Source organism: Prionailurus bengalensis, chromosome A2 (assembly GCF_016509475.1).
Source record: "Prionailurus bengalensis isolate Pbe53 chromosome A2, Fcat_Pben_1.1_paternal_pri, whole genome shotgun sequence".
Taxonomy (NCBI): domain Eukaryota; kingdom Metazoa; phylum Chordata; class Mammalia; order Carnivora; family Felidae; genus Prionailurus; species Prionailurus bengalensis.
Window position 1 is genome coordinate 107,702,783 of NC_057348.1, and position 23,645 is coordinate 107,726,427.

At 34.7% G+C, this 23,645-nt stretch overlaps 1 protein-coding gene across 2 annotated transcripts in view; it reads right to left on the bottom strand.

Moving 5' to 3' along the window:
- The window catches only part of AGMO (alkylglycerol monooxygenase), a 400,977-nt gene that overhangs the window by 193,958 nt on the left and 183,374 nt on the right, over nucleotides 1-23,645 (bottom strand). For both annotated transcript variants that reach the window (XM_043589013.1, XM_043589014.1), the window contains exons 7-9: nucleotides 4,833-4,899; nucleotides 1,909-1,974; nucleotides 1,738-1,817 (exon numbers count right to left, since the gene is read on the bottom strand). In XM_043589013.1, the coding sequence (XP_043444948.1) occupies nucleotides 1,738-1,817; nucleotides 1,909-1,974; nucleotides 4,833-4,899 (213 nt within the window). The remainder of the gene's footprint in view (nucleotides 1-1,737; nucleotides 1,818-1,908; nucleotides 1,975-4,832; nucleotides 4,900-23,645) is intronic.

The window sequence follows — 23,645 nt, forward strand, 5'->3', positions numbered from 1 at the left end:
CTGACACAGATTCAACATCAGCTCATAAAAAGTCTAATCATCTGATTTTTGTTTCCCCCAAATCCTGTCATCTAACTCCTTGTGCTGCTAGTGTTGTGCGGTTTTCAGCCTCTCATCTGTCTCAGCGATGATCCCCTTGCCCTCATCAGGAGTGTACGCTCCCATATCCTTGCTACTTAAGGATCAGAAGGAAACAACAGGTTCTGCAGCTCCTGGGAGCTTGTTAGATATACAGAATCTTGGACACACCTCAGAGCCAGTGAACAGAATCTGGGCTAAATTTAGTAAGATTCTTGCATGATTCATATGCACATAAAGTTTCAAAGGCTCCTTTCCAGAGGACAAAGACCAAGCTTTTAATGTCCTTATTACAGAGATAAGACTATACCAAGTGAAAAGGTAGTTCTCAATGTATTACTTTTAAATTAATTTCAATTCTATAAAGTTTATTAAGAAAGTACTCTGAAATATTTGCTAATATTCTCCTGAGGGATATAACTTTAGGAATGCCCAACACAGAGAGAGGGAAAGACAGAGAGACAGAGCTGGCCTACAGTTGAGAAGGAAGAAAATGAATGATCAGCTTTTCTCACTTGATAAAAACACCATTCATTTGAAAAGTGGAGGCAATTTGTGACGGCCTTTTCTATGAAGAGGCAGTACAGTGTAAAAGTTACATTGAGTTAAGCAAGTCTTGGGCTTGGCCTGCAACACTCCTTGGTTATGTCTGAATCTGACAAGCTGTGTATGGCTGGTTGAATTATTTAAATCCTGGGAAATTCAGCCTCACCCACTAAAAAACGAGGATTAAAAAGTATCTCTATGTCATAAGGTTTGAGTAAGAGTTTCATTAAATGTGCATGCTGAGCTGCTAGCAATACCCTGTACATAGTAAAAGCTCAAGAAATGTCCATTTATTTTGTTATTTTAACTTCCTTAAAAACTTTTAAGAAATAGGATCAGAGAGCAGACCTGACGGGAACCTGTAATTACCGCCCTTCCCGAATGCTATAATCCCGGTGCTATGTACAGAGCTGTCACTGCCTGACCTCTTCAGCTTCTCAAGCATTCTTATCTTTTTCTCATTTGCTAGTCCCTAACCCCAGGAGTGTTTGTGGTGCTCTGTTGCTGACGGATCAGAGCTTCACAGACATTCCTCATTTCTCTAGTGCCAGCCATTGAGATCAGTGAACAACCAATACCACATGTCTAACAGAAAACTGGTCTGGGGCTACAAGTCTTAGCAGGTGAGGTAATGTGCAGACCTAACCAACTCGTAATAGCTCCTGACATTTAGGTCCAAGTAGAATAGGGCAAAGGCCTCATGTTGAATTTCTAACCAGAGTCATGCGGACTTGAAGCAAATATTTTTCTTACTGTGGTATCAGCCTTTATAATGCATTTACTACTGTTCCTTCTGAATCCATGAATATATTTCAGGTCTATTCTGAGAAAGAATATGTTTGCTTGAAGGGCTATTTTTGAAAAAAAATTCTCTGTAGTAGGTATATTTAAAAGTTCTTAAAATGAGTTGTTTTCAAACACATTTTGCCCAAGTTAATTCAAGATTTTGCTTGAGTGTCAGAGTTACTTCTAGCTTCTTTTATGGTTAAAAAGAAAATTTCTTTTCAGGATAGTGTGAGGTACTTTCACCTTTCAACAACTGATCTTTATTTTAGCTATAAAATTTGTGAAAGGATATAACCAATTCAGAAATAATAAAATCAATTACATTACCTGCACCATGAATGGTTCAAATGTATTAATGGGATGCGTTAGACCATATACAACTTTTTCATTTTCTGCCTCGAATGTCCCTGGAAGATAAACATTAAGGATATGATCTTTGACTTTCTATGAGCTTAGGAGGTAAGTTAATATTTTTATGTTCACATATATTTTACTTACCAAAAATTCTATCCCATATAATAAGAACGCCAGCATAATTTTTGTCAATGCAATAACGGTTTCTGCCTATGACACACAATATTAAAAGAAAAAAAAAGGTTTTGAAAAATGAAGTTATACTTTTGAAACATCTTATTGTATTTTAGAACCCATTCACAAAATTAAGACTTATGCAACAAAATGATTTTCCTAAGAATCTCTTTTCACTGACAACATTAGATTATTTGCTAAGTAAATTGCTTTTATTTTATTTTTTTCTATTGAGTTAATTTTACCAAAATGACCAGAGAATTCCTTAAAACTACATATATATTTGGAATTTCCCCAGATTTCTTTTTCAGAGAGTGAGAGAGAGAGAGAAAAAGAGAGAGAGAAACAATGTGTGTGTGCATACAGGGGAGGGGCAGGGGAGAGGGAGAGAGAAAATCTCGAGCAGGCTCCATACCCAGTGCCAAGTAGGATGTGGTCCTCGATCCCATAATTTTTTAAAAAATGTTTTTGTTCTTAATTTTCCAGTTGTTTAGAAATCTGGCATAATTCTGAGTAATTTTACTTTTTAAAATTTTACTTTTTACTATCAAAGTAGTGTGTCTGGTGGCTCAGTCAGTTAAGCTCCCAACTTCAGCTAAGGTCATCATTAAACTGTTCATGAGTTCAAGCCCTGCATCAGGCTCTGTGCTGACAGCTCAGAGCCTGGAACCTGCTTCAGATTCTGTGTCTCCCTCTCTCTCTGCCCCCTCCCCACTCCCGCATGCATAGTCTCTCTCTCTCTTAAAAATAATCATTAAAATTTTTTTAAAAAGACTATCAAAACGTAATAATTAAAAATTAAATGGCCCAGAAAAAGGCAATAGGGAATAAGATAACTAATATATGTCTATTCACATTTGGTTGATTTTTTAAATTTTGAAATGAGTTGCTATCTCTAGCTCTTCTCTCTGAATCTTTTCCAGGAAAAAAAAAATTTCTACTTAGACTGAGACTTTACTATTTATTTTAATCATGAAAGACATAAGTGAAAATTAAATTACCCTTAATTATTTTTATTAACTATTACTCAAAACATATATATTTTTCTTCCAAAGTATTCAAATTATAATTTAAAATGAAATAGTTGGGCATTGTTTCTTTAATAATAAAAAATGCTTAAATATGTACCCCCCTATTCACATAAGTATAAATCAAAGGAAAAATATTAACCTATCAAGCCACTGCTCCAACAAATTCAACTGTCTTCATGTGTCATTTCTTTGCATGCCTTCTATACATGTTAACATATGTTTGAAAGTGAAGACACACAGGACAACCTCTCCAGTCCAAAAGTAGTGTGGGTCTGGCTACACAAATGCACAACCCATTGCTATATATGGGCTAAACAGTGGTTCTTAGTTGGAGGAGAGAACATCTTGCTTCTCAGGGGACATGTGGAAATGTCTGGAGAATTTGTTGAGAGTCACAACTGGGAGGGGATATTATCTGCACTTAGTATGCAGAAACCAAAATCCTACAATACAAAGGGTAGCCCCATTCCTAACCTCCCACCTCCAAGTGAAGAACTATCTGGCCCAAAACATTAATAATGTTGAGGGTAAGAGGTGCCTCGGTGGCTCAGCTGGTTAAGTGACCAACTTTGGCTCAGGTCATGATCTTGCAGTTCCTGGGTTGGAGCCCCACATAGGGCTCTTGCTGACAAAGCCTGAAGCCTGGTTTGGATTCTGTGTCTCCCCCTCTCTCTCCTCCTCCCCTACTCAAGCTTTCTCAAAAATAAAGAAATGTTAAAAAAAATAATAATAACACTGAGGGTAAGAGATGCGAACATAAAACAACAGGAGTGGGAATGTGCTCTGAAGCTAAACAGAGAACACTAGTAACTATTTCTTCTTCAGTATGGATTTATTCTTCTCCACTCCTTATGTTTCCTTTACTGTGAAGGGAGCCCCAAGAGTATTAAACCCTTAGTCTCTCCAGCTTCTCGCTAACAATTCTCCTTGGGACCAGGAATGTATGTGAAGTTTGGAAGAGGAAACTGAGCATGTGCAGCCTGACCCCACCCACTTCTTTTCCTTTTGAAGGGAGATGATGGGACTTGTGTTTCTGCTCTTCTCCCTGCCAGCCAGAAAGGAACCCACCCCTTGGGAAGGCAGGCCTGCAGTGTTCCAGCGCTGCCTGCTATGTCTGCAAACTTATGAAAACAGAACAATAGTATTTATTATTTTATTACTGTCTTCCTTTTCTCAGCACTATGTATGTAAGATGTATTCAGGCCATCACAAGTTGCAACAGTTTGGACATGTTTTTTTTTGGTATGTAATTCCCTATTATATGAAAAGTCTACAAATTTATCTGTTCTCCTGCAATAAGCAGTTGAATTTTATCTCTATTTTTTCCATTACATAAAATGCTGCTATGCACATTCTTATACATGTCTTTTGGTGCACACATGTAAACAATTCTGTTATGTCTTATGCTGGTATCTTTAAATCTTAAGTACTAGTCACATGGGATTTTTTTCTCTGTCATGCTAATGCAGTTCACAGAATTTAGGCAAAAAGTTAATTTCTGCCTATTAGGCTTTCCTGAAATCGCAACAATTTTCAAGACCAGAGACTTTCTGGTTGTATATAGGAATGACCCTCAACACTGGGTCAGGTGGTACCTTCAACATGGAAAGTGTGTATCCCCTCAGCTGGTTAAGTTGTTTTCCACTACAACTAAGGAGATCTAGACAAAAAGGAAAATCCAAACAAGATTTTTTTCCCCTCCAATCATTGCTTTGGAAAAGAGGCTTGTCCAGGTACGATGGAAGACATGATACCTATTCATACACTGAATGGTGACTATGTTGAATAATTGTGATGAAAAGGTACAAAATAATAGTATTTTTAAAGAAATGAATAAGGATAAAAAAGGTCAAATTCCCTTACCATGATGAACCCGATGATGGCTAGGAGTATTAAGAATCAGTTCCAAAGGACCAAGGTTATTAATGATCTGTTTAAAACAAAAGCAATATTTATACACAGTTATCGATAAATGTGTACGTATACTCACATTAACTTTCCTTGTGGGTCAAGAGACATTTCAAGTTTCAAGGTTGACTTCAGAGTCAGAAGAAGTTTCTCTGATTCCTGGGGTTCCTATGAAAATAACAATAATCTCCTAACTCTATTCTGGGAGGCAGTACAGTAAAAGGTTAAGAGTGATGCTGCCTAAATTCAGCTCCAGGAGCCTCCATTTATTGCTATGTGATCTTGGGGAAAAAACTTAAGCTTTTTATATTCAGTTTCCTCATTTTTCAAATGGAAATATTAAACATATCCACATAATAACATTCTGAGGGTTACAAATAGTACGGTATTTATATACCGTGTCAAGGCACACTTCTCTCACATCTCCTGTCATTTCACGCTCTTCACCCTTCAACTATGTCTTTGTTGATTAATGGTAACAGCGCATCACTAAAGAAGGGAAGACATCATATTACATTTGCTTTGTGGTTAGTTGAGAGTTGGTTCACCCAATAATCAGCCATGTTACCTACTGCATTAGGGCGATTCTGCTTATTCAAATAGAATCCTTAATGGCCTTTTACCTGTAGATGTACAATCTTTAAGTCCAATTTACAGGCACAATTAAAAATCAAATGTAGGGGAGCTTTTCAGTCAGTTAAGTGTCTGACTTCAGCCTGGGTCGTGATCTTACAGTTTGTGAGTTGAAGCCCTGTGTAGAGCTCTGTGCTAACAGCTCAGAGCCTGGAGCCTGCTTCAGATTCTGTGTCTCCCTCTCCCTCTGTCCCTCTCTGCTCACATTCTGTCTCTCTGTCTCTCTCTCAAAAATAAATAAAGATTAAAAAACATTTTAGGTCAAATATATAAAGGGGTATTTTTTTTTCAATTAAGGACCCTTCAGAATGTGGTCTATAACTCTTTAATGTTATCTCTCAAAATTTCCCAGTGAGAATCCCCATTCCAGGGTCTGCAGATTCCAAGGAGTGTAGGAATGAAGTAGGTGTCATAAAAAAGAGCAGGTCATATAAGACATTTGATATGCTACATTAACTGGAAGCAATATTGGGAACTCTTTTAATTTTGATTACATTATTCTTCCATCAATTATGGCAGATACTAGAATGTTTACTTGAATTATGACCTAGGTCAATTTGTTTAGAGCCTACTAATGAAAAAATCAATATATTGTTATGTTTTAAGAAATTACTCACCACTAGAGTTACTTTCCATTTGTAGGATATATGAGGAAAAAGAGGTAAGTTAGATGATGCTTAGGGGAAAAACATTCACTGACAACGATGATACTTGAATTGGCAACGAGTCAGTGGTACGAGGAAAAAATAGAGATGCGACTGCTTAAGATAAAAAGATATTTAAGATACGTAACAACTAGATGTAGTATGATGGTCTTGTGAGAATACCAATTTGAACAAACCAAACATAAAAGACATTTTATAGGCAATGCGGGATAAGAAAATGATTATATAGAGGGTATTACATAGTAAATAATACTGCTTTTACTGAAAATTATAATGGAGTTTTGTGTAGGGGGAAGTAACTGTTTTTTTAGAGTTGTATAACTGAAGTATACATGACATGAGATCTATGTCTTGCTGAAAGATATTTGGCAATGAAAAAAGAAAAAGAAGGATAACTAATGAAAATGAATCAAAATCATAACGATTTTTTGATTGAAGTGATGGATATACATAATGCACTCTATTATTCCACTCATCTAAATGTTTGAAAAAATTAACATAAAATTCTAAATAAAAGAAATAATACTCTAGTAATACAAAGTAATGTTCAGTTACCCAGTTGGAAGTATTAATAGATCTCTAAAGTCCCAAACAGATTTCTAGATTGCAACTCTTTATATAGCAGGGTTTAATGACTTTTGGGCAATCTCTGACACTAAAACACCCAGTTTAAAGTTGCTGTGCAAATGTGAACAGCTGCAGTACCCACACTACGAGCAGCTTGTGGGGTCCTATACTCTTGAGATAAAAGCTGCAGCAATGTTGCCACATGACAGTGCTGCATGTCTCCATAGGGCAGGTGCCACCATCATCTCCTTACTAAACTCATTGTATACACATCTGAAAGCAGCAGCTCTTGGTTTCCATCCTGCTGCCAGGCTTCTAAGGGATTGTCAGTTTCCATTATGCAACAGACAGAAATGTTTACATTCAAAGGATGTGTAATATTTCATGTCCTATATTGATTTAACCACCCTCCCTCTTTCTTTCTTTTCTTTCTCTTTCTCTTTTCCTTTCCTTTTCCTTCTCCTTTCCTTTTCTTTCTCTTCTTTCTTTTCTTTCTTTCTTTCTTTCTTTCTTTCTTTCTTTCTTTCTTTCTCTTCTAGCATGGTGTTTTATCACCATTTTTAAAGTTATTTCCCTGAAAAATATATTATGAACCCAAAACAACAGAATTTTTGGATAACTCAGAACAGAATTCATTTATACACAAAGAACTATCCATATTTTTTTTAATTCCAGGAGTTCAAAATACTGTGAATATGTATAATATGTATAAGGATATCAGACTACATTCCTATCAAATCAGTCACAAAAGATATCATTCCACAAATACAGTACTAACAGCCAGGGATTGGGAAGGGAGTAAGTAGAAATAACCCTGTATTTTATTGGACTCCATTGCTTTGTACTTGGTGGAAAAATATTTGTTAAGAAGAAGGATGGTGATGGATAGAGAACAAGAAAGTGGGGTTTCTCAGCAGTCAGAACATTGAAATCTGATGCTCAGTTCAAGCTTTGTATCTCTGGCAGAATACCAGATGGGAAAGGAGAAAACCATTTTATCCTTGTTTGTCTCTTTGGTGCCTAACATATGTTACAAAAAGAGACAACAAAAGGGGGTGGAGGAGACTATGGTGACCAGCTTCTGCTACCCAGATGCATTTCTGATCCTTGGTCTTGGCGTGTGTGCAGCCAGATTTAAAGCCACACAAATGGTGAGTGCATTCAGATGGCTGGAGCCTTGGCTGAGTGCATTATTTTTTTAATGTCAAGCACTTTTCCTCAAAGAAAATCTTTTGCTCCTGCAGGCTACAGCATGGTGATATCAATATTGAAAGTCCCCCCCGCCCACTTTTTTTTTAAGTTAAAAGCCAAGTACAACACAGGCAACCACAGTCAAATTTCCTGGTAGTGCCTATGAGTACCTTGGAGCTGAGGAAGACCACCTCGGGTGGGAGATGATTCATCATTCAGACAGCCCAGTCAGAACCTCTCTTGTAGAAAACGCTTCTGACTCAGTCATGGAGAAGTCATCAATAATTAATAAGGTTTGAGCATAACGACTTAATTATCGCCCACTTTTGCAAATTCAGTCATTTAGCAATTCAACGACATCTAGCTTTGAACCACTTCCTGAAAATATGTTACTGTGGAAATAATTGCAACTATTCTCATTTTTAGGTTGTTATTTTTTGTCTTGCTTTTTAAGATTTAGATGAGTTCATTTAAATGATTGAATTTTCTAACATATAGAAGACTTAAAAACAATATAGTCCAATACTCTGTTATTTAAAAAAAAAACTGACATTCGGAAAATTTTAATTATCAGTCCAAGTCAAACAGCTTGGAAGAAGAGCTAAAGTCTTCTTCATTTCAACTCAGGGATTTTCTGTTTTCCTATCACATTGCTTTTAAGAGATACAGAAATAGTTCCATCAAATAAAAGCAATTTAAACTTTTAGAAGTTTCATGGAAAATAACTAAATGCTTTTTTTCCTCATTTCAGCCAAAAGAAATCCAGGTATTTATAAAGAACCTAGACACTTCAGATTCTAAACTGCCCTCTCATGGGATTTTAGGCATTTCTGGAGTTTATTAGATTTCCAAAACAATGATCTAAGTCTCGTATCCTTGTCATTTTCTTTCAGAATTTTATAACCTGAGAAGCATGGATACCTAGAAAGGCCATCGATGGGCTTCAGAAGGTCAGGAACACCCTAAGTATTATACCAAATTTTATGAATATGTGCCAGTGGGTATTTTTTTCTGGGAGGAAATTGCTATTTTCATCATATACCCAGAGGGATAGATGAGTCCTAGGAGGTTATGAGCCCATGTTCCCAACAAGGTCTTTAGATTATTTCCTTCACCCTTATTTATATTGTTTTCAGTTTCCATATTAATAAAACTTGGATACTAATTTCTTATCCAAACTTCAGAAACAGTGACTTAAACATTTTTTCTGCCTATTTCTTGAAATAATTATTTCCCAAAAAACTCATTTCTTGGGCTGTTTTTACTTGTAAAATAATAAGTTATTATAAATGAACCAATAATAAATAAAACAATTTTATAATAATGAGCTACTTCAATTCTATCAGTGAAATTTTATCCAGCAGAAGCGCTCTAGATCATTTGCTAGACTGGTCACATATTCATTTTTCTCCCCACAGTTTATGGCAGGGGTGGGGAAACAGAGTTAAATATAAAATCAGGAGAATAGGGGCCATAAGACACCGTCATCTTTTCATTAAGTCACTTCCCCTCATCAAAAATAAAATGAATTCAAATGAAAGGCCTCTTACAATGAACCAAATGAAGCCCAAAAGATGTGAAATTCAAAGCTGTTCAAACTCTTCATCAAGACCCATTTCCAATGTTCTCTTTCTTCTGCCTAAAAGACCTTAACCTCCTATCTCAACCTGCTGGAATCCTGCTCTTCCTTTAAGACACACCTAGATTTTGAAACATTCTTCTTGATTTTTCCAATGAGAATTTTCTTTGCCTTTCTCTGAATACATATTGAGGCATCACTTATTTTTATGTCTTGCTGTTCTGATATCTAGTTATTCATGTTCACTTCTTATACAATATTGACAGTTCATTGAGGACAGAAACTCTAACTCAAGCCTCTTTGTTTCTCACAGCACATGCAACACTGCCTTGCATATAGTGACTGCCAAACAAGATTATAATGATAAATCCCCCTCACTGCCCCCCATGCCCTTTCACCTTTATATCTGTGGTTCTCAAATGGGGATGATTGTGCTTCCAGGGAACATTTGGCAATGTTTGGAGATAATGTGGGCTGTCACAAATGGAGGAAGTGCTACTGTAATTTAGTGATTAGTGGATTTTAGTGCTGCTAAACATCCTACAATGCACAGGACAGTACTCCAAAATAGGAATGATCTGCCCCAAAGGTTGATAATCCCTTCTGCTTCATAGGTATACATGTCTTGCTGCACTTCAGTCTTTTTGTTATTCAGGAGGGAAGCATTGTATAAATTCTGTCTTCCAGTTTGGAAACTGGAGGGAAGGGTGCATTAGCAAATTCCCAATCTCTAGAGACCAAACATAAGTCTGGAGTGCCCTTGGCGATTAAAGCCCGGAGAGCGAGTCCAAACAGATCTTTGATCTAGTGAATTGGAAAATTAAGATAAATAGCTAAAATGAAAGTGCCAAAAACTAGAAAAAACAACAAACAAACAAAACCAAAAACATATACAATCAGAGAACGGATAATGGGAGAGTTGAATTCTGGTGATCATTGGCAGGTGAATTTCTTGAATTATTTTTATGTTCTCTCAGTACAGGTTTGTGAGGGCTTCAGTTTCAGTTGAAAGGACCCAGAGATAGAAAATTTAATTCCCATATCACCAAATGATTCTGAAATGTCTTTTTAGAGTTCTTACGACCTTCCTCCCCACTTGCCCTGCAGTCACATTTTGAGTGAGTTGAATAACTCAGAGGCCTAAAGGTTAATGAAACTTCCATTGTATCTAAGTTACCAGTGGGAATAATATTGCTTTAGAAATTGATAAAGTGACTACATGTGGTAAATCAAATAATTAAATGCCTGCTATGAACTGGTTGCAATTAATTCCTTCCACATTATAGCTCTCAGGAGCTTTTTGATTACCTTACATCCCCTGAAAAACATACATCTGTAGGTCTTTCCAAATGAAATTGATAAATCACTTAGAGTTGAACTCTGTAAAGCATCAAAGTAAATGTTCTAAATTAATGTCCTGTCTGAAATTATTTCTTATAAAATTAACGTATTCTATTCTATACATTTCTTAGTTGTTTTCACTGATTGTTCTGATAGGGGAACATTGACTGGTTAGGTTTTTGTAGTTCAATTAAGAGTGCAGAAATGATTAACTATTGCACAAGTTGGAGGGCAAGACTTGCTTTAAACAAAAATTCAGTTAATTCAAAACAAAATAATTTTCACTTTATGTATTGTGTGTAAAATTGCCTCTTCTCACCTCACTCTATTAATGTTGGAGAAGAGACTTTCTAAATCCATTTTAAAAAGAAACCTCTCAATTCTATTCTTTTGTCAAATTTTAGCATACTACTGGAAATGTCACATTATATTTCCAACTTACAGTTTTTCTATATGCTAATGGATACTAAAAATACTGGCATATATTATTGAAAGGCTAATGGAATATTTATAACCACTTACTTTTCAGAAAGAAACCATGAGCCTATAGTTAATTATAAATTTATTTCCAAATAAGACATGCTTACAAATATTCAGGCTTCCTGTCTGAGAGGGAAAAACCATAATAGGGAAAATATGTCCTAGGAAGCATATGTTTTACAGAATCCTCATTAACAGTGAATGTGCTAACAATATGAAAGATGCTGAGGAGTGACTGGGTTGTGGGTGAAGTGAAATGAAATATCCATAGTAGGAAAATGCCTGTATTCAGATGAGCAGAGGTTAGAGTGACACCATTGACTCTAACTAGTCTTCTTTAGACCATCATACATGACTAATGCTTCATAGACCTGTTCCACTGTGGCCTTCTGTATTTCACTGAAGTCAGTATTTAAGGGAAATACTAAGCCAGTTCCAAATACATTTATTATCTGATGTACAAATCATTGTCATATTATATTTAACTAAGAATGATATACTTGACATGCAATCTGAAAATGGCAAAATTTCAGGTAAATTAGTCACAACGTTCAATGCAAACACAGACTAAAATTAAATAGACTAATAATTATACCATGATTAGTTGTTTATTTCATGGCAATTTTCCTTCCTTGCTCCTTCTCTTCCTCCCTCTATCCCTCCTTCCTTCCTTTATTTTTTTATTCCTTCTTTTATCTATGTATCAACTAAGCATGTCTGCATGTACCTTTAGGAATAAAAAATTTGAAAAATCTTTTATTTGGAAAGATCTTCACAATAACTATAGGCTCTTGCATATCTTTGTGAAAAGTAAGTGGTTATAAATGTTTCTATGACCTTTCAATTATATACTCTAGTACTATAGCCCCATTTATAGAAAGAAAACCTGAAGGTCAAATATATTAATGCATACACATAAATTTATCTTTATTAAATGTTTATCATCCCTATATATATTCTTATATATATATATATCCCTATATATATATATCCTATATATATATATATATCCCTATATATATATCCCTATATATATATATATATATATATATATATATCTTAAGTACCAAATTACCAATAAACATTTTCTATTAGCATTAGAAATAATGTTTCAGATTATTAAAATCTGTATGTATAAACCTTTTTCAAAGTTTCTTATTACAAGATAGTCACATAATAAGCCAACCAAGTACAACCTTGTCAGCCAGTCCATTCATTCTGCAAAGATTTATTGAATTTCTATGGACCTTCTAGGTTTTAGAAGTAAAAATAAATGAACTGATGCACAGGCACTTCCTCCAGGAAGCTTATTTATAGTCCAGGGGACTCTTCAATGGAAAGGTAGGACTATTTCAGAAGAAAAGGTTTTGTTTTTTTTTTCCTTTAAAAAAATTTTTTTAATGTTTATTTATTTTTGAGAGAGAGACAGAGAGACAGAGTACGAGTGGGGAGACAGCAGAGAGAGAGAGAGAGAGAGAGAGAGAGAATCCAAAGCAGGCTCCAGGCTCTGAGCTGTCAGCACAGAGCACTATGTGGGGCTCAAATTCAAGAACTGTGAGATCATGAACTGAGCCAAAGTCGGACGGTTAACCGACTAAGCCACCCAGGCGCCCAGGGAGGAAAAGGTTTTATAGAAAGTTTTCTTTTTCAAAAATTCTGTATAATTTTGAGAAGGATGAGAAAAATCATTCATTTTTTTCCTTCCCAATTACCATTGCACAGTAAAAATATTTGAACTTCTAATCAATTTGAATTTATAATGGGCACAAGATTACCTAATAAGAAGCAAATTGAGTTCTTTTCTAGGTTGGAAGCTAAAAATTACCTTTAGTAAAAACATATGCTTTTATATAGTTCCTACTGTGAAGCGTTGCCAAAAATCCCATTGATTGTTTGCTTCTGGAAAATGCTGTAGAGAGTTTTTCACTTGTTCATAAGCTTCTTCAGTTGACTATACAAAAATCCAAATAACCTATGTGAGGTACAATTTATTTAATAGGTATTTATTCAGTACTTATTTTATGCAAAGTTTTGTGTTAAGATCCTTTGAGAGATCATAGGGTAGAAGAATGGAAATTACAACTGAGTGCCAATAATTTAACTATTTTTTAACTTAAAGGTACAATGAGTAACAATGTCATTTTAGTGTTTGAATATATATAGGAATATGATTTTTGCTATCAAGAAATTTTATAATAATTCCTCACTGAAAGTTTTTAGGAAAGAATAAAATCCATGAACTACATGAACTACAAGTTACCATGTCAAAATAATTTTACTTTTTGCTCTTAGTTGATTTTTAAAACACTCATTATTCTCCTTGTTAAAAACTTAATCAATCTGAACATTTATGGATAAATTTATATTGTAGAGCATCTGGTGATGAAATGTAAAAATAAAATCTTAATTACCTCCCCCACTAGTTCTGCTATGTTAATTCAAGACAACACACTCAAGTATTTAGACAGATGGTGGTGGCGGCCATATTAACCTCTGATTTCTCTACAGGGAAGCAAGAGAAAGCAGAGCTCTTAGGATGTGTGCTTGTCTGCCTAGTTTCACACTTTGAAATCCTTGACAAATGCTGATTTATTCACAGCCAAATGTTTTCCTATCTGATTAGGCAGCTTTCTAGTTCAGTAAGCATGTAATATGGAGGTAGCTGAATTTCCACACTAAGGAGTGAAAAAAACAATATTTATAGTTTCGAAATAAAACAATCTGGAGGAATCAGGACTGTTGGGATCACAAAAAGCTTCATAGGGAGTAAATTTCTGATGAATCTATACCATAGGGTTAAAGAGTTAAAAGCTTAGTGTTAAGAAGAATGAGAGTAGGCTATGTTTATACAATAAACAGCAGTTTTAAAGGACTGCATTTATAATAAATTATCTTGAAGGCTGATTCTTGTCATTTATGATTGTATTATTCCTCAGACAAGAGGACAGGAGCTAGACAAGTCAGCATTTTATTTGAATTCATCTCAGCTTACATGTTAAATAACACATTTGACTTTTCCTTGGAAAAAAATAAATGCAACTAGCTACTGAAAGTGTTCCTTCAAAAAGAGGTGGATTGCAAGTGACTTTCTTTTTTTAACAAGACCAATTAAATTGACAGAGGGGAAATTGGAAACATTCATAAGCATAACCATATGAAACTTCACTCTAGTGTAACACAATTTTATATTTACCAGTTTGGATCCTCAGGGAAAAAGAACCACATTATTATCAGTAGTAGTAACATTATGTTAAAAAAAAATGTTACTGACCATGTACCTGGAATTATCTAAGTACTAGATACTTCCATCAATAAAACTTATAAATCTGCACTGCAGAGTTTACAATCTCATATGACAGATTTCCTAATTATTACCCTTCATCCATTTTGGTCTGTTAAAAAATATTTGCAAGTATTAATCTTTTAAAGTTAAAGGTAGAATGGATTTTCAGTCAGTAGATAGAAGCTATAAGTATCTGTCTTAAGTTCATTTGCCCTGTTTTCATGTGCATACTTTCCTTCTAAGAATAAGCTCTTCTTGTCCCTTCAGGATTATTATTATTTTTTTAAATTAGTACATCCTGTCTTAGTTCAGGATACTATAACTAAATACAATAGACTGGGTGGCTTCAAAAACAAACATTTACTTCTCACAGTGATGAAGGTTAGGAAGTCCAAGATCAAGGTGCCAGAAGATCAGTGTTTGGTAAGAGCTATCTTTTTACTGTATCCTCTCTCTCATCTTTTTACTGTATCTTTTTACTGTATCCTCTCTCTCATGTCTCTTCTTACAAGGGTACTAATCTCATCATGAGGATTCCATTCTCATGACCTGATTGATTACCTCCTAAAAGCCCCCTATCCAAATATCATTACATTGGGGATTAAAGTTACAACACATGAATGTGAAGGAACAAAATCAGTCCTCTCTGATCTTTACTATGAGTACTTTTTTCTCCTCTCTTCTCCAATACCGTATATATTGCAAAATATCTAGTTAATAATATCAATTCATTTGTTAATAGGGTTCTAAAATCATCGGGGCGCCTGGGTGGCTCAGTCAGTTAAGCGTCCGACTTCAGCTCAGGTCACGATCTCATGGTCCGTGAGTTCGAGCCCCGCATCGGGCTCTGGGCTGATGGCCCAGAGCCTGGAGCCTGTTTCCGATTCTGTGTCTCCCTCTCTCTCTGCCCCTCCCCTGTTCATGCTCTGTCTCTCTCTGTCTCAAAAATAAATAAACATTAAAAAAATAAAATAAAATAAAATAAAATAAAATAAAATAAAATAAAATAAAATCATCACCATAAAAGTCTATCATAACCATCTATGTAATTGATGGGAGGGACATAAGCTAATGTGAGATAACAGAATGGAAAGGTTAAGAGAGACCAAAGAGCTGCTTAGGAGGAAAACAAGTGTATAATACATATTTTAAGAGAGTAAAAGAAAGAGCTATTAACAACTGTACCAGAAAAAGGATCACATATTAGGATTGTTTCAGGTAATCTGGGTCATCTCTAAGAAATGTAAAATCAGTGATACCAGATTTCAGAGGAGGAAGGGAGAAAATTGTTTACCAGGCTTTGAATCACATATCTACTACTAACTAGCTACAACACTAGGCAAGTTATTTAACATCTAAAACTTCAATTCCCTCTCTTTGAATGGGGACAGTAGAATTACATGATGATTAAATCTTATGAAATACTTAGCATAGTGACTGACACATGGTCTGAGCCACATAGGTGCTTGATCTTAAAAAAGGGGACAGTTTATGAAGAAGGAATTTGATTTGGGCCTTAAAGAACGTATAGAATAGCAACATCTAGAAAATATGAAAGGAGATAAACAGCAATGGTAATATATCAGATTCATTTAGAAAATGGAAAATAGTCTAGTTTGAATGAATTGCACAGAATGGAAAGTAATGGGATGTACACCAGGAAATCTATTTGGAAGGCAGTGCATGAGAAACATAAAATGAAAGCAATTTAGACTTGGCTCATCAAGCAACTGAACATCACCAAAGGATTTTCAGTAGTACTAGCCTCTGAGGATAGATTAATTTGGTCCAGGAAAGATTACAACTGAGTTCTGTCTTGACTAACTAACAACTTCATCTTATTTCACTGTGCCATAAGAATTATTTGTAAAACCTGTTGCCATCCATCATGGTACACTGACAAAGAACCAAATAAATATATCATTTGAGGAGGAAGTAATGGCCAAAACATAAGTAAGCTCTGAAGCCAGCTGTGTTGCCTTATATAAACTGTAGAATACCAATATTCTTAGCTTTTAAAAGGATAATGTTTGCTCACAAAGTTGGCAAGTATAAAAATTTCAGTTTTCTAAAATTGTCCATTAAATTTGGGATAGTTTCCTGCTGCATGTACTTCCACATGCCCCCTTAATATAAAGCCCCATTAACTGAATTTATTTGAACTTATATTCATTCTTTACAAGCTATAAAAATTGAATTGACCTTTAGTGATTCAAACTATTTTATGAAAATTAAATGAAACTTTTTGCGTGGCCTATATTGGATGTTTAATACATGGTGGCTATTATATTATGACGTTAAGATCAGAAATAGATGAGAACAAGGAATCTGTAGCCTGACTACTTGGTACAAAGCCCAGCTTTGACACTTACTAATCCTGTGACTCAGGACAAGTTACTTAGCATGCTTAGTTTGAGGAAATAGTATTACTTATTCCATAGACTTGTTATAAACATTTAATGAAATAATATTTGTTAAAATGCTTGAAATACTTTTTGAAAAAGTGAGTGCTGGATAAGCATATGATATACCAAATGAAATAAATAAAAAAGTCAAACCAAAATTTTATCTCATCAAGTTTTTCCTTGGGACACATCAAACCAATGACAAATATCAGTAACTGAGAATTCTTGGCTTGGGATGACTATACCTGTTTATTCTTCTAAAATTCATTCATTTAAAAAATATTTTTAAAGCTACTTTTCCTTCATCCAGAATATTGTATCTCATTGTCCCAGTCTTTAATTCTTTTTTGTCCTTGTTATTACATGGAAGATGAGGAATACAAATGGTACTCAATGAATGTCTGTGGGATATAATAATTGAAATATTTAAAAAGATACATTAAATTTGGCTAATTTCGTGATTTTGCACATTGATTAGTTTCTGAATTAGAAAAAAAACAGAAGATAACAAAAAACCTGAATAATACATTTCATCATCAGAAACTCAAACTCATAAAGATACATATTTTTCTACACTAATATTTTGGCATTATTTACTTAAATCTAAAATCCAACTGCATTAGTTTATATTAATAATTCATACTAACCAAAATATGGGATGCATCAAAATTATGTTATAAAATGTGTGTGAATAATCATGATGATGGCTAGGAATGATTAGTGAGTGACATACCTAGAATGTGCATACCTAGAATGCACAAAAGATAACAACGATAATAGTACTACAAACATCTAATTGATTTATTAGAACATGAATTATCTTTTTTTTTAACAGTCACAATACTGTGCATTGTTATCTTTATTTTACATATGAGGGAACTGAGGCACAGGAAGGTAAAGTAAACTGTCCAAGGTCATAGTAATAGTAATAAAGGAAGTTAGGACTTGAACTAAGGGACTCTAACCCCTGAGGCCTCAAAAGGAAAGCACAGTTTACATTATGCAAATACTTACTTTTATTTTTTTTTATATTTTTTTAGGTAAGCTCTATGCTCAACATGGGGCTTGAACTCACGAACCTGAGATAAAGAATTGGATGTTCTACGGACTGAGCCAGCCAGGTACCCCTACATTTATTATGTTTTAAGAAAAGCACTTAGGATGAATAACTTTGTGTTATAATTTTCACGTTTAAGTTTTAATAATTATAGTGTGTAAAATATTCAATAATGTCTTCCCAAGTGTCATCTTTATGCAAAATAAATAGTAATTTGTTAATGAAAAAGCTTTGTTGTCTAGTTAAATAATTCCAACACGTTTCCTGCCTACTCAGCAGGCAAAATAACAGCTACAGAAACTTGAGATAAACTAAGCATGTTTCTCTATAACCAGGACTTAAAATTCATGTTATAAATAGTATACATTTTATTCTTCCTCAGTGATTTACTAAAATGATAGGATAAAACAGATATACCGACTTTAAATAAAACTACATTTTACACAACACTGGCTCTGGGTAGACTCCGTAAGATTTTGAAGAACAGATAAATACTGCTAGACTTCCATGAAAAATCATAATGTGGGATACAAAAGGACAATAAATAAACCACTCTATTAGTTGTATAAAGAAGTCAGACCTTCTAAATCTCTCTCTACATGCTGCTACCAATTTTTTGCTGCTATAAAGTTCCATTTTCCTATTCTTCTCTGTATCTCTAGGCTTCTGCAAACTTCTGATTCCTATTGTCTCTTCAGTTATGTTGCTTCATAATTCCACTACATATCTCTTAAGCTTTCTAATTTTTCACATTGCATTCTTGGAGTTCTCCTATATTCTAATTTCTATTGATGCTTATTCTCATAAGTGTGCCATTCATATATATATGTGTGAGGAAAAAAAAAGTCTGATTGGGACAGTTATATGAGTATAGTGTTGCCAATGAGAAGAACTTGTTTTCCTCATACCTTACCAACCAAATCTCTGATGGCAGCATTTGTGCTTAGTGAATATAGTTGGCTTAGTAGGATTCTAATACATACTGCCCTAAGGCATGTTCTGACTGCAAGGAGAAGGGGGTGGGAATGGGAGATGCTGAAAGAATAAGTACCAGCCTCACCCAGCTAGGATTAGAAATCAAAATTTGAGACCACAAGAGTGACTGAAAACCAAAAGGTTTCTCTCCAATAAAGAAAGGACCCAGAGAGGGAGAAGCCACAATACTGGCACACAAGTCTCCTGACTCTTGAATTAAGACTCTTTGCTGATTCTTATAATATTCATGCAAATATTCATGTATAGGAAGAGGCTCTAAGGAACTTGCTGAAAAGCCAGAAGGTAAAAAGCTAGAAAATTGCTGACAATGATTTAGACTGCTGCCTCATGCTGGTAAGAGAAAATGTAGAAAGCAAATCCTACTAAGTTAATGTGGCTTTGAAAACACCTTGGGGGACGCCTGGGTGGCTCAGTCGGTTAAGCATCCGACTTCGGCTCAGGTCATGATCTCGCGGTCTGTGAGTTCAGGCCCCGCATCGGGCTATGTGCTGACTGCTCAGAGCCTGGAGCCTGTTTCAGATTCTGTGTCTCCCTCTCTCTCTGCCCCTCCCCTGTTCATGCTCTGTCTCTCTCTGTCTCAAAAATAAATAAACGTTAAAAAAATTAAAAAAAAAAAGAAAACACCTTGGGCATTTCATTAATTACACACACACACACACACACACACACACACACACACACACAAGATAGTTCTTGCCCTAAGATTAAAGGCCACCAAGGATAAAGAATATGCCTCATAACTAAAGACCATACTAAAATACCCATGTCCTATCAAGTAGAAATCAAAACCTCCAAAAACACAGGATAATTAGTTAATTTTATTTCCCTGCCTCCTACAATAAAAATAAGAAAAGGTCAGAGGAATATATCAGAATCTAACATCACTACAACAAATGTGCCATGGAGATTGGCATGTAACAACAATAATAATATACTAGACATACAAAGAAGGCAGATGTGATCCATAACAAGAAAAATAACAGTCAATTGAAGTAGACTTGCACATGACTTGGATGTTGGAATTAGCAGATAAGAATTTTAAAATAATAATTATAATTAATACTTAAAGGAAAATACAGTCATAATGAATAACATAATTTCAGCAGAGAAAGAAAAACTATTTATAAATATAAATGGAAATTCTAAAACCTAAAGCATAATATCTGATGTGAGAAATCCACTGAATGGGCTTAAAAGTACATTAGAGGGAGCAGGGAAAAAGGTAATTAAACCTGAAGACGAATTAATAGAAATGAACCAATCTTAATAAGAAAGTGAAATTTTAAAAATTACAAAGCAGTGCTGATATGAATCAATATCAAGTAATGTAATAAACATGTAGGTATTTTGAGTCCCAAGAGAGGAGAGAGATAAAGGTATAGATATAATGTTTAAGGAAATAATAGCATTTATTTTTTTCAAAATTTGACATAAAATATACTACCTGTGAACTCTAAAAGAGGCAAAAAAAAAGAGACAGACTCTATATGACGTAAATAAAGGAAATAAAGACAAAAAACTATCTACTCAAAAACTACATAATTGTCCATTAAAAAATCCTGGAGAATTTTTCAACAAATTGTTTGACAATTGTGCAAACAATACTTCCTATAAAGCTATAATACCCAATAATGTGAAGGATTGGTATAAGAGGAAACAAATCCATAGAAGAGGATAGAAGTCTAAAATTAGAGCTAACTATATATGGTCAATTTTCTTTTCTACAAAGGACTTAGGTAGTCCAATGGCTAAATGAAAGTATCTAAAGGGTGGTATATTAAGTGGGTATTCATAAAATAACATACCCCTACCAAATACCATATTCTTTTAGAAAAAAAATTTTAATGTTTATTTATTTTTGAGAGAGAGAGAGAGAGCGAGAGAGAGAGAGAGAGCATGAGTAGGGGAAGGGCAGAGAGAGAGGGACACACAGAATCCTAAGCTGTCAGCACAAAGCCTGACAAACGGCTTTAACTCACAGACCAGGAGATCATGACCTAAGCTAAAGTCGGACACTTAACTGACTGAGTCACCCAGTCCCCCCCCCCCAAATACCACATTTTAAAGTTTATTCAAGTATATGAAAGGTCCAAAAATAAAATTAAAACTCAAAAGATTCCAAAAGAAACCTTAGGATAATTCATTTGAAAGTTTATGATAATCAAAGACTTAGAGAAAATACAAAAAGTAGACAAAAAAAACACCTGAACTCACCATTAAAAAAAGATAAATTAATCTTTTCAAATTAAAGCTTCAATATTTTTCAAAAGAATTCGTAAAGAAAATGAAAAAGCATGCTCCAAACTGAGGAAATACAATTGAAATACATGTATCTGACATTGCTTTATACCCAGAATCTATAAAGAATTCCAAGCCACTTAGGCAAACAACTCAAGAAAAAATAAAGGCCTGAGAGGTGGCTGGGTGGCTGCGTCAGTTAAGCATCTGACTCTAGATGTCAGCTAAGTTCATGATCACATGGTTCATGAGTTTGAGCCCCTCATAGGGTTCCATGCTGGCAGTGTGGAGCCTGCTTAGGATTCTCTCTCTCCCTCTCTCTGCCCCGCCCCAGCTCTTCCTCTCTCAAATAAATAAACTTAAAAGTAATAATAAAAATAAAGGCCTGAACAGGCATTTCATTAAAGCAAATTCATCAAAGTCCATCAAATACATGGAATGCCACACAACATCGTTGTTATTAGGGAAATAGTATCACAAAAAGAAAGTTCTCTGCCCACATTAGAATGAGTAAAATTAATGCTTATATTTCATTCTAATCCTTATCTCCTAGCCATCCCAAATATCTCTCCTCTAGGAAAAGAGTTGATTACTCATGTATACTTCAACAGACATTTTATGCATATGTGAACATATAAAACACATAGTTGTTTTCCCTTTTTTAATAAAAATAATATCCTTTGGTATGTACCTCTGTTTTTTGGACATCTGTCCATATTAGTCCATAAAAAGATTGCTCATTTTATTTGTAACTGCATCATATTCCATTTAAGGGCTTCAGTTAAGCACGATAAAAATCCTTGAGTCATATGGGTTCAAATATTTAAGCCAAATAATTATTTCTTTTATATTTCTTTGCCCAAGGACCAACTGATGTGCACATGAACAATGATAATAAGTAAACATAATAAATAATGATAAGGTAATGGATAATGTTACTACTGCTATTATACTGTGTAGATCATCTGATATTCAAATATCATCTAAAACCTCAAAAAATTATAACATTCCACAGTTATTCACTTTAAAACATACATTAAATAATAAGTTTTTCTACTTGCCTTGAGTAAACTCAGAGGAAAAGAATATAACTGACTATGTACTTCGGACACTTTGGATGAAGGAACAATAAACAAAAATGTAGGCAAAAATTAAATAAGAGAGTACAGTTTGTAGCAGAAGGTTTTATAACTCTCAGAAAAGAGGAAGGGGATAAACAATATTACCTCTCCATCAGAGTAATCCAAAATTAAACAGAAAATTTCATCATAAACTCTTCATTTTGTTTTATGATCTTTTTATTCTCTCATATACAATATTTCAAAAGCATGTTGTCAGTCTTTTGTTTTGTTTTTTGTTGTTGTTGTTTTTTACTTTCTCTTATCCTAACCTAATTGCTTGAAGTGAATGAACCTGTCCTCACTTTTAAAAAATCAGTACCTTTTTAAGACCAAATCTCCCTCCGAGTGAAAACTGATTTTATGGATGTCCGTAGCAGTGAAACAACTGAATGAATCAAACCTCCATTCAGGAATGTTCAGGGCTTTTTGGCCACCAGTGTCACGTCTACTATGGCTTCTGTATTGCTTATGTGAATGGACTATTGTTTCTGTGTATTGAACTTCCAAAAACTAGGGCAAGCATTTAATTTTTTTAAGTTAAGTCTTCTCCCCACTCCAGTTCTCCATTTCACTTGCCCCTCTGTCCAGAAACAGCCAGTGTTACAAATCTCTTGGCTCTACTTCCTGTGTGATTCTGTTATTTAAATAAATGGTAGTATGCTGTCTATAATAATAAATGGAATTAAATGCACAGCTGTAAGGAATCTTATAAATGTTTTCACACCTAATACTATAATTTAAAATTTCAAGACCTAAACCTTAATTGCAGAAAGTGTGTTCTTGCTGTCTGTGCAGCTCAACTGTAGATATTATGCATTGTATACTACTTTAAAAACCTTGAAGTATAACACAAGTGAAAAGTTGTAATGCATTGCTTTTGAGTTTAGAAACAAAGCCACCTGGAGGCTCTGAGTGTAAAAGAAATGTTTCACCAGTGGCTTTCCACCACTGCCTCTTTACATACTGAGATGGAACTCAAGCTCATAGACCTCTCGGAGGAACACAGGAAAAGGCGGAAGTTACTTAGGCACCAGTGTTCTGTATTCACAAACTAATACCTGACCCAATACGTGGCTTGACCTGGAGCAGAGCTGCTATAAAAATGTAATTCTCCTTTAACCCCTCCATGTAAATCATCAGAAAGCTTTCCTTTACTGATTTAAACAAATTTGGTCTTTGACCTCTACAGTCAGAATTGGCCTCAACAACTCT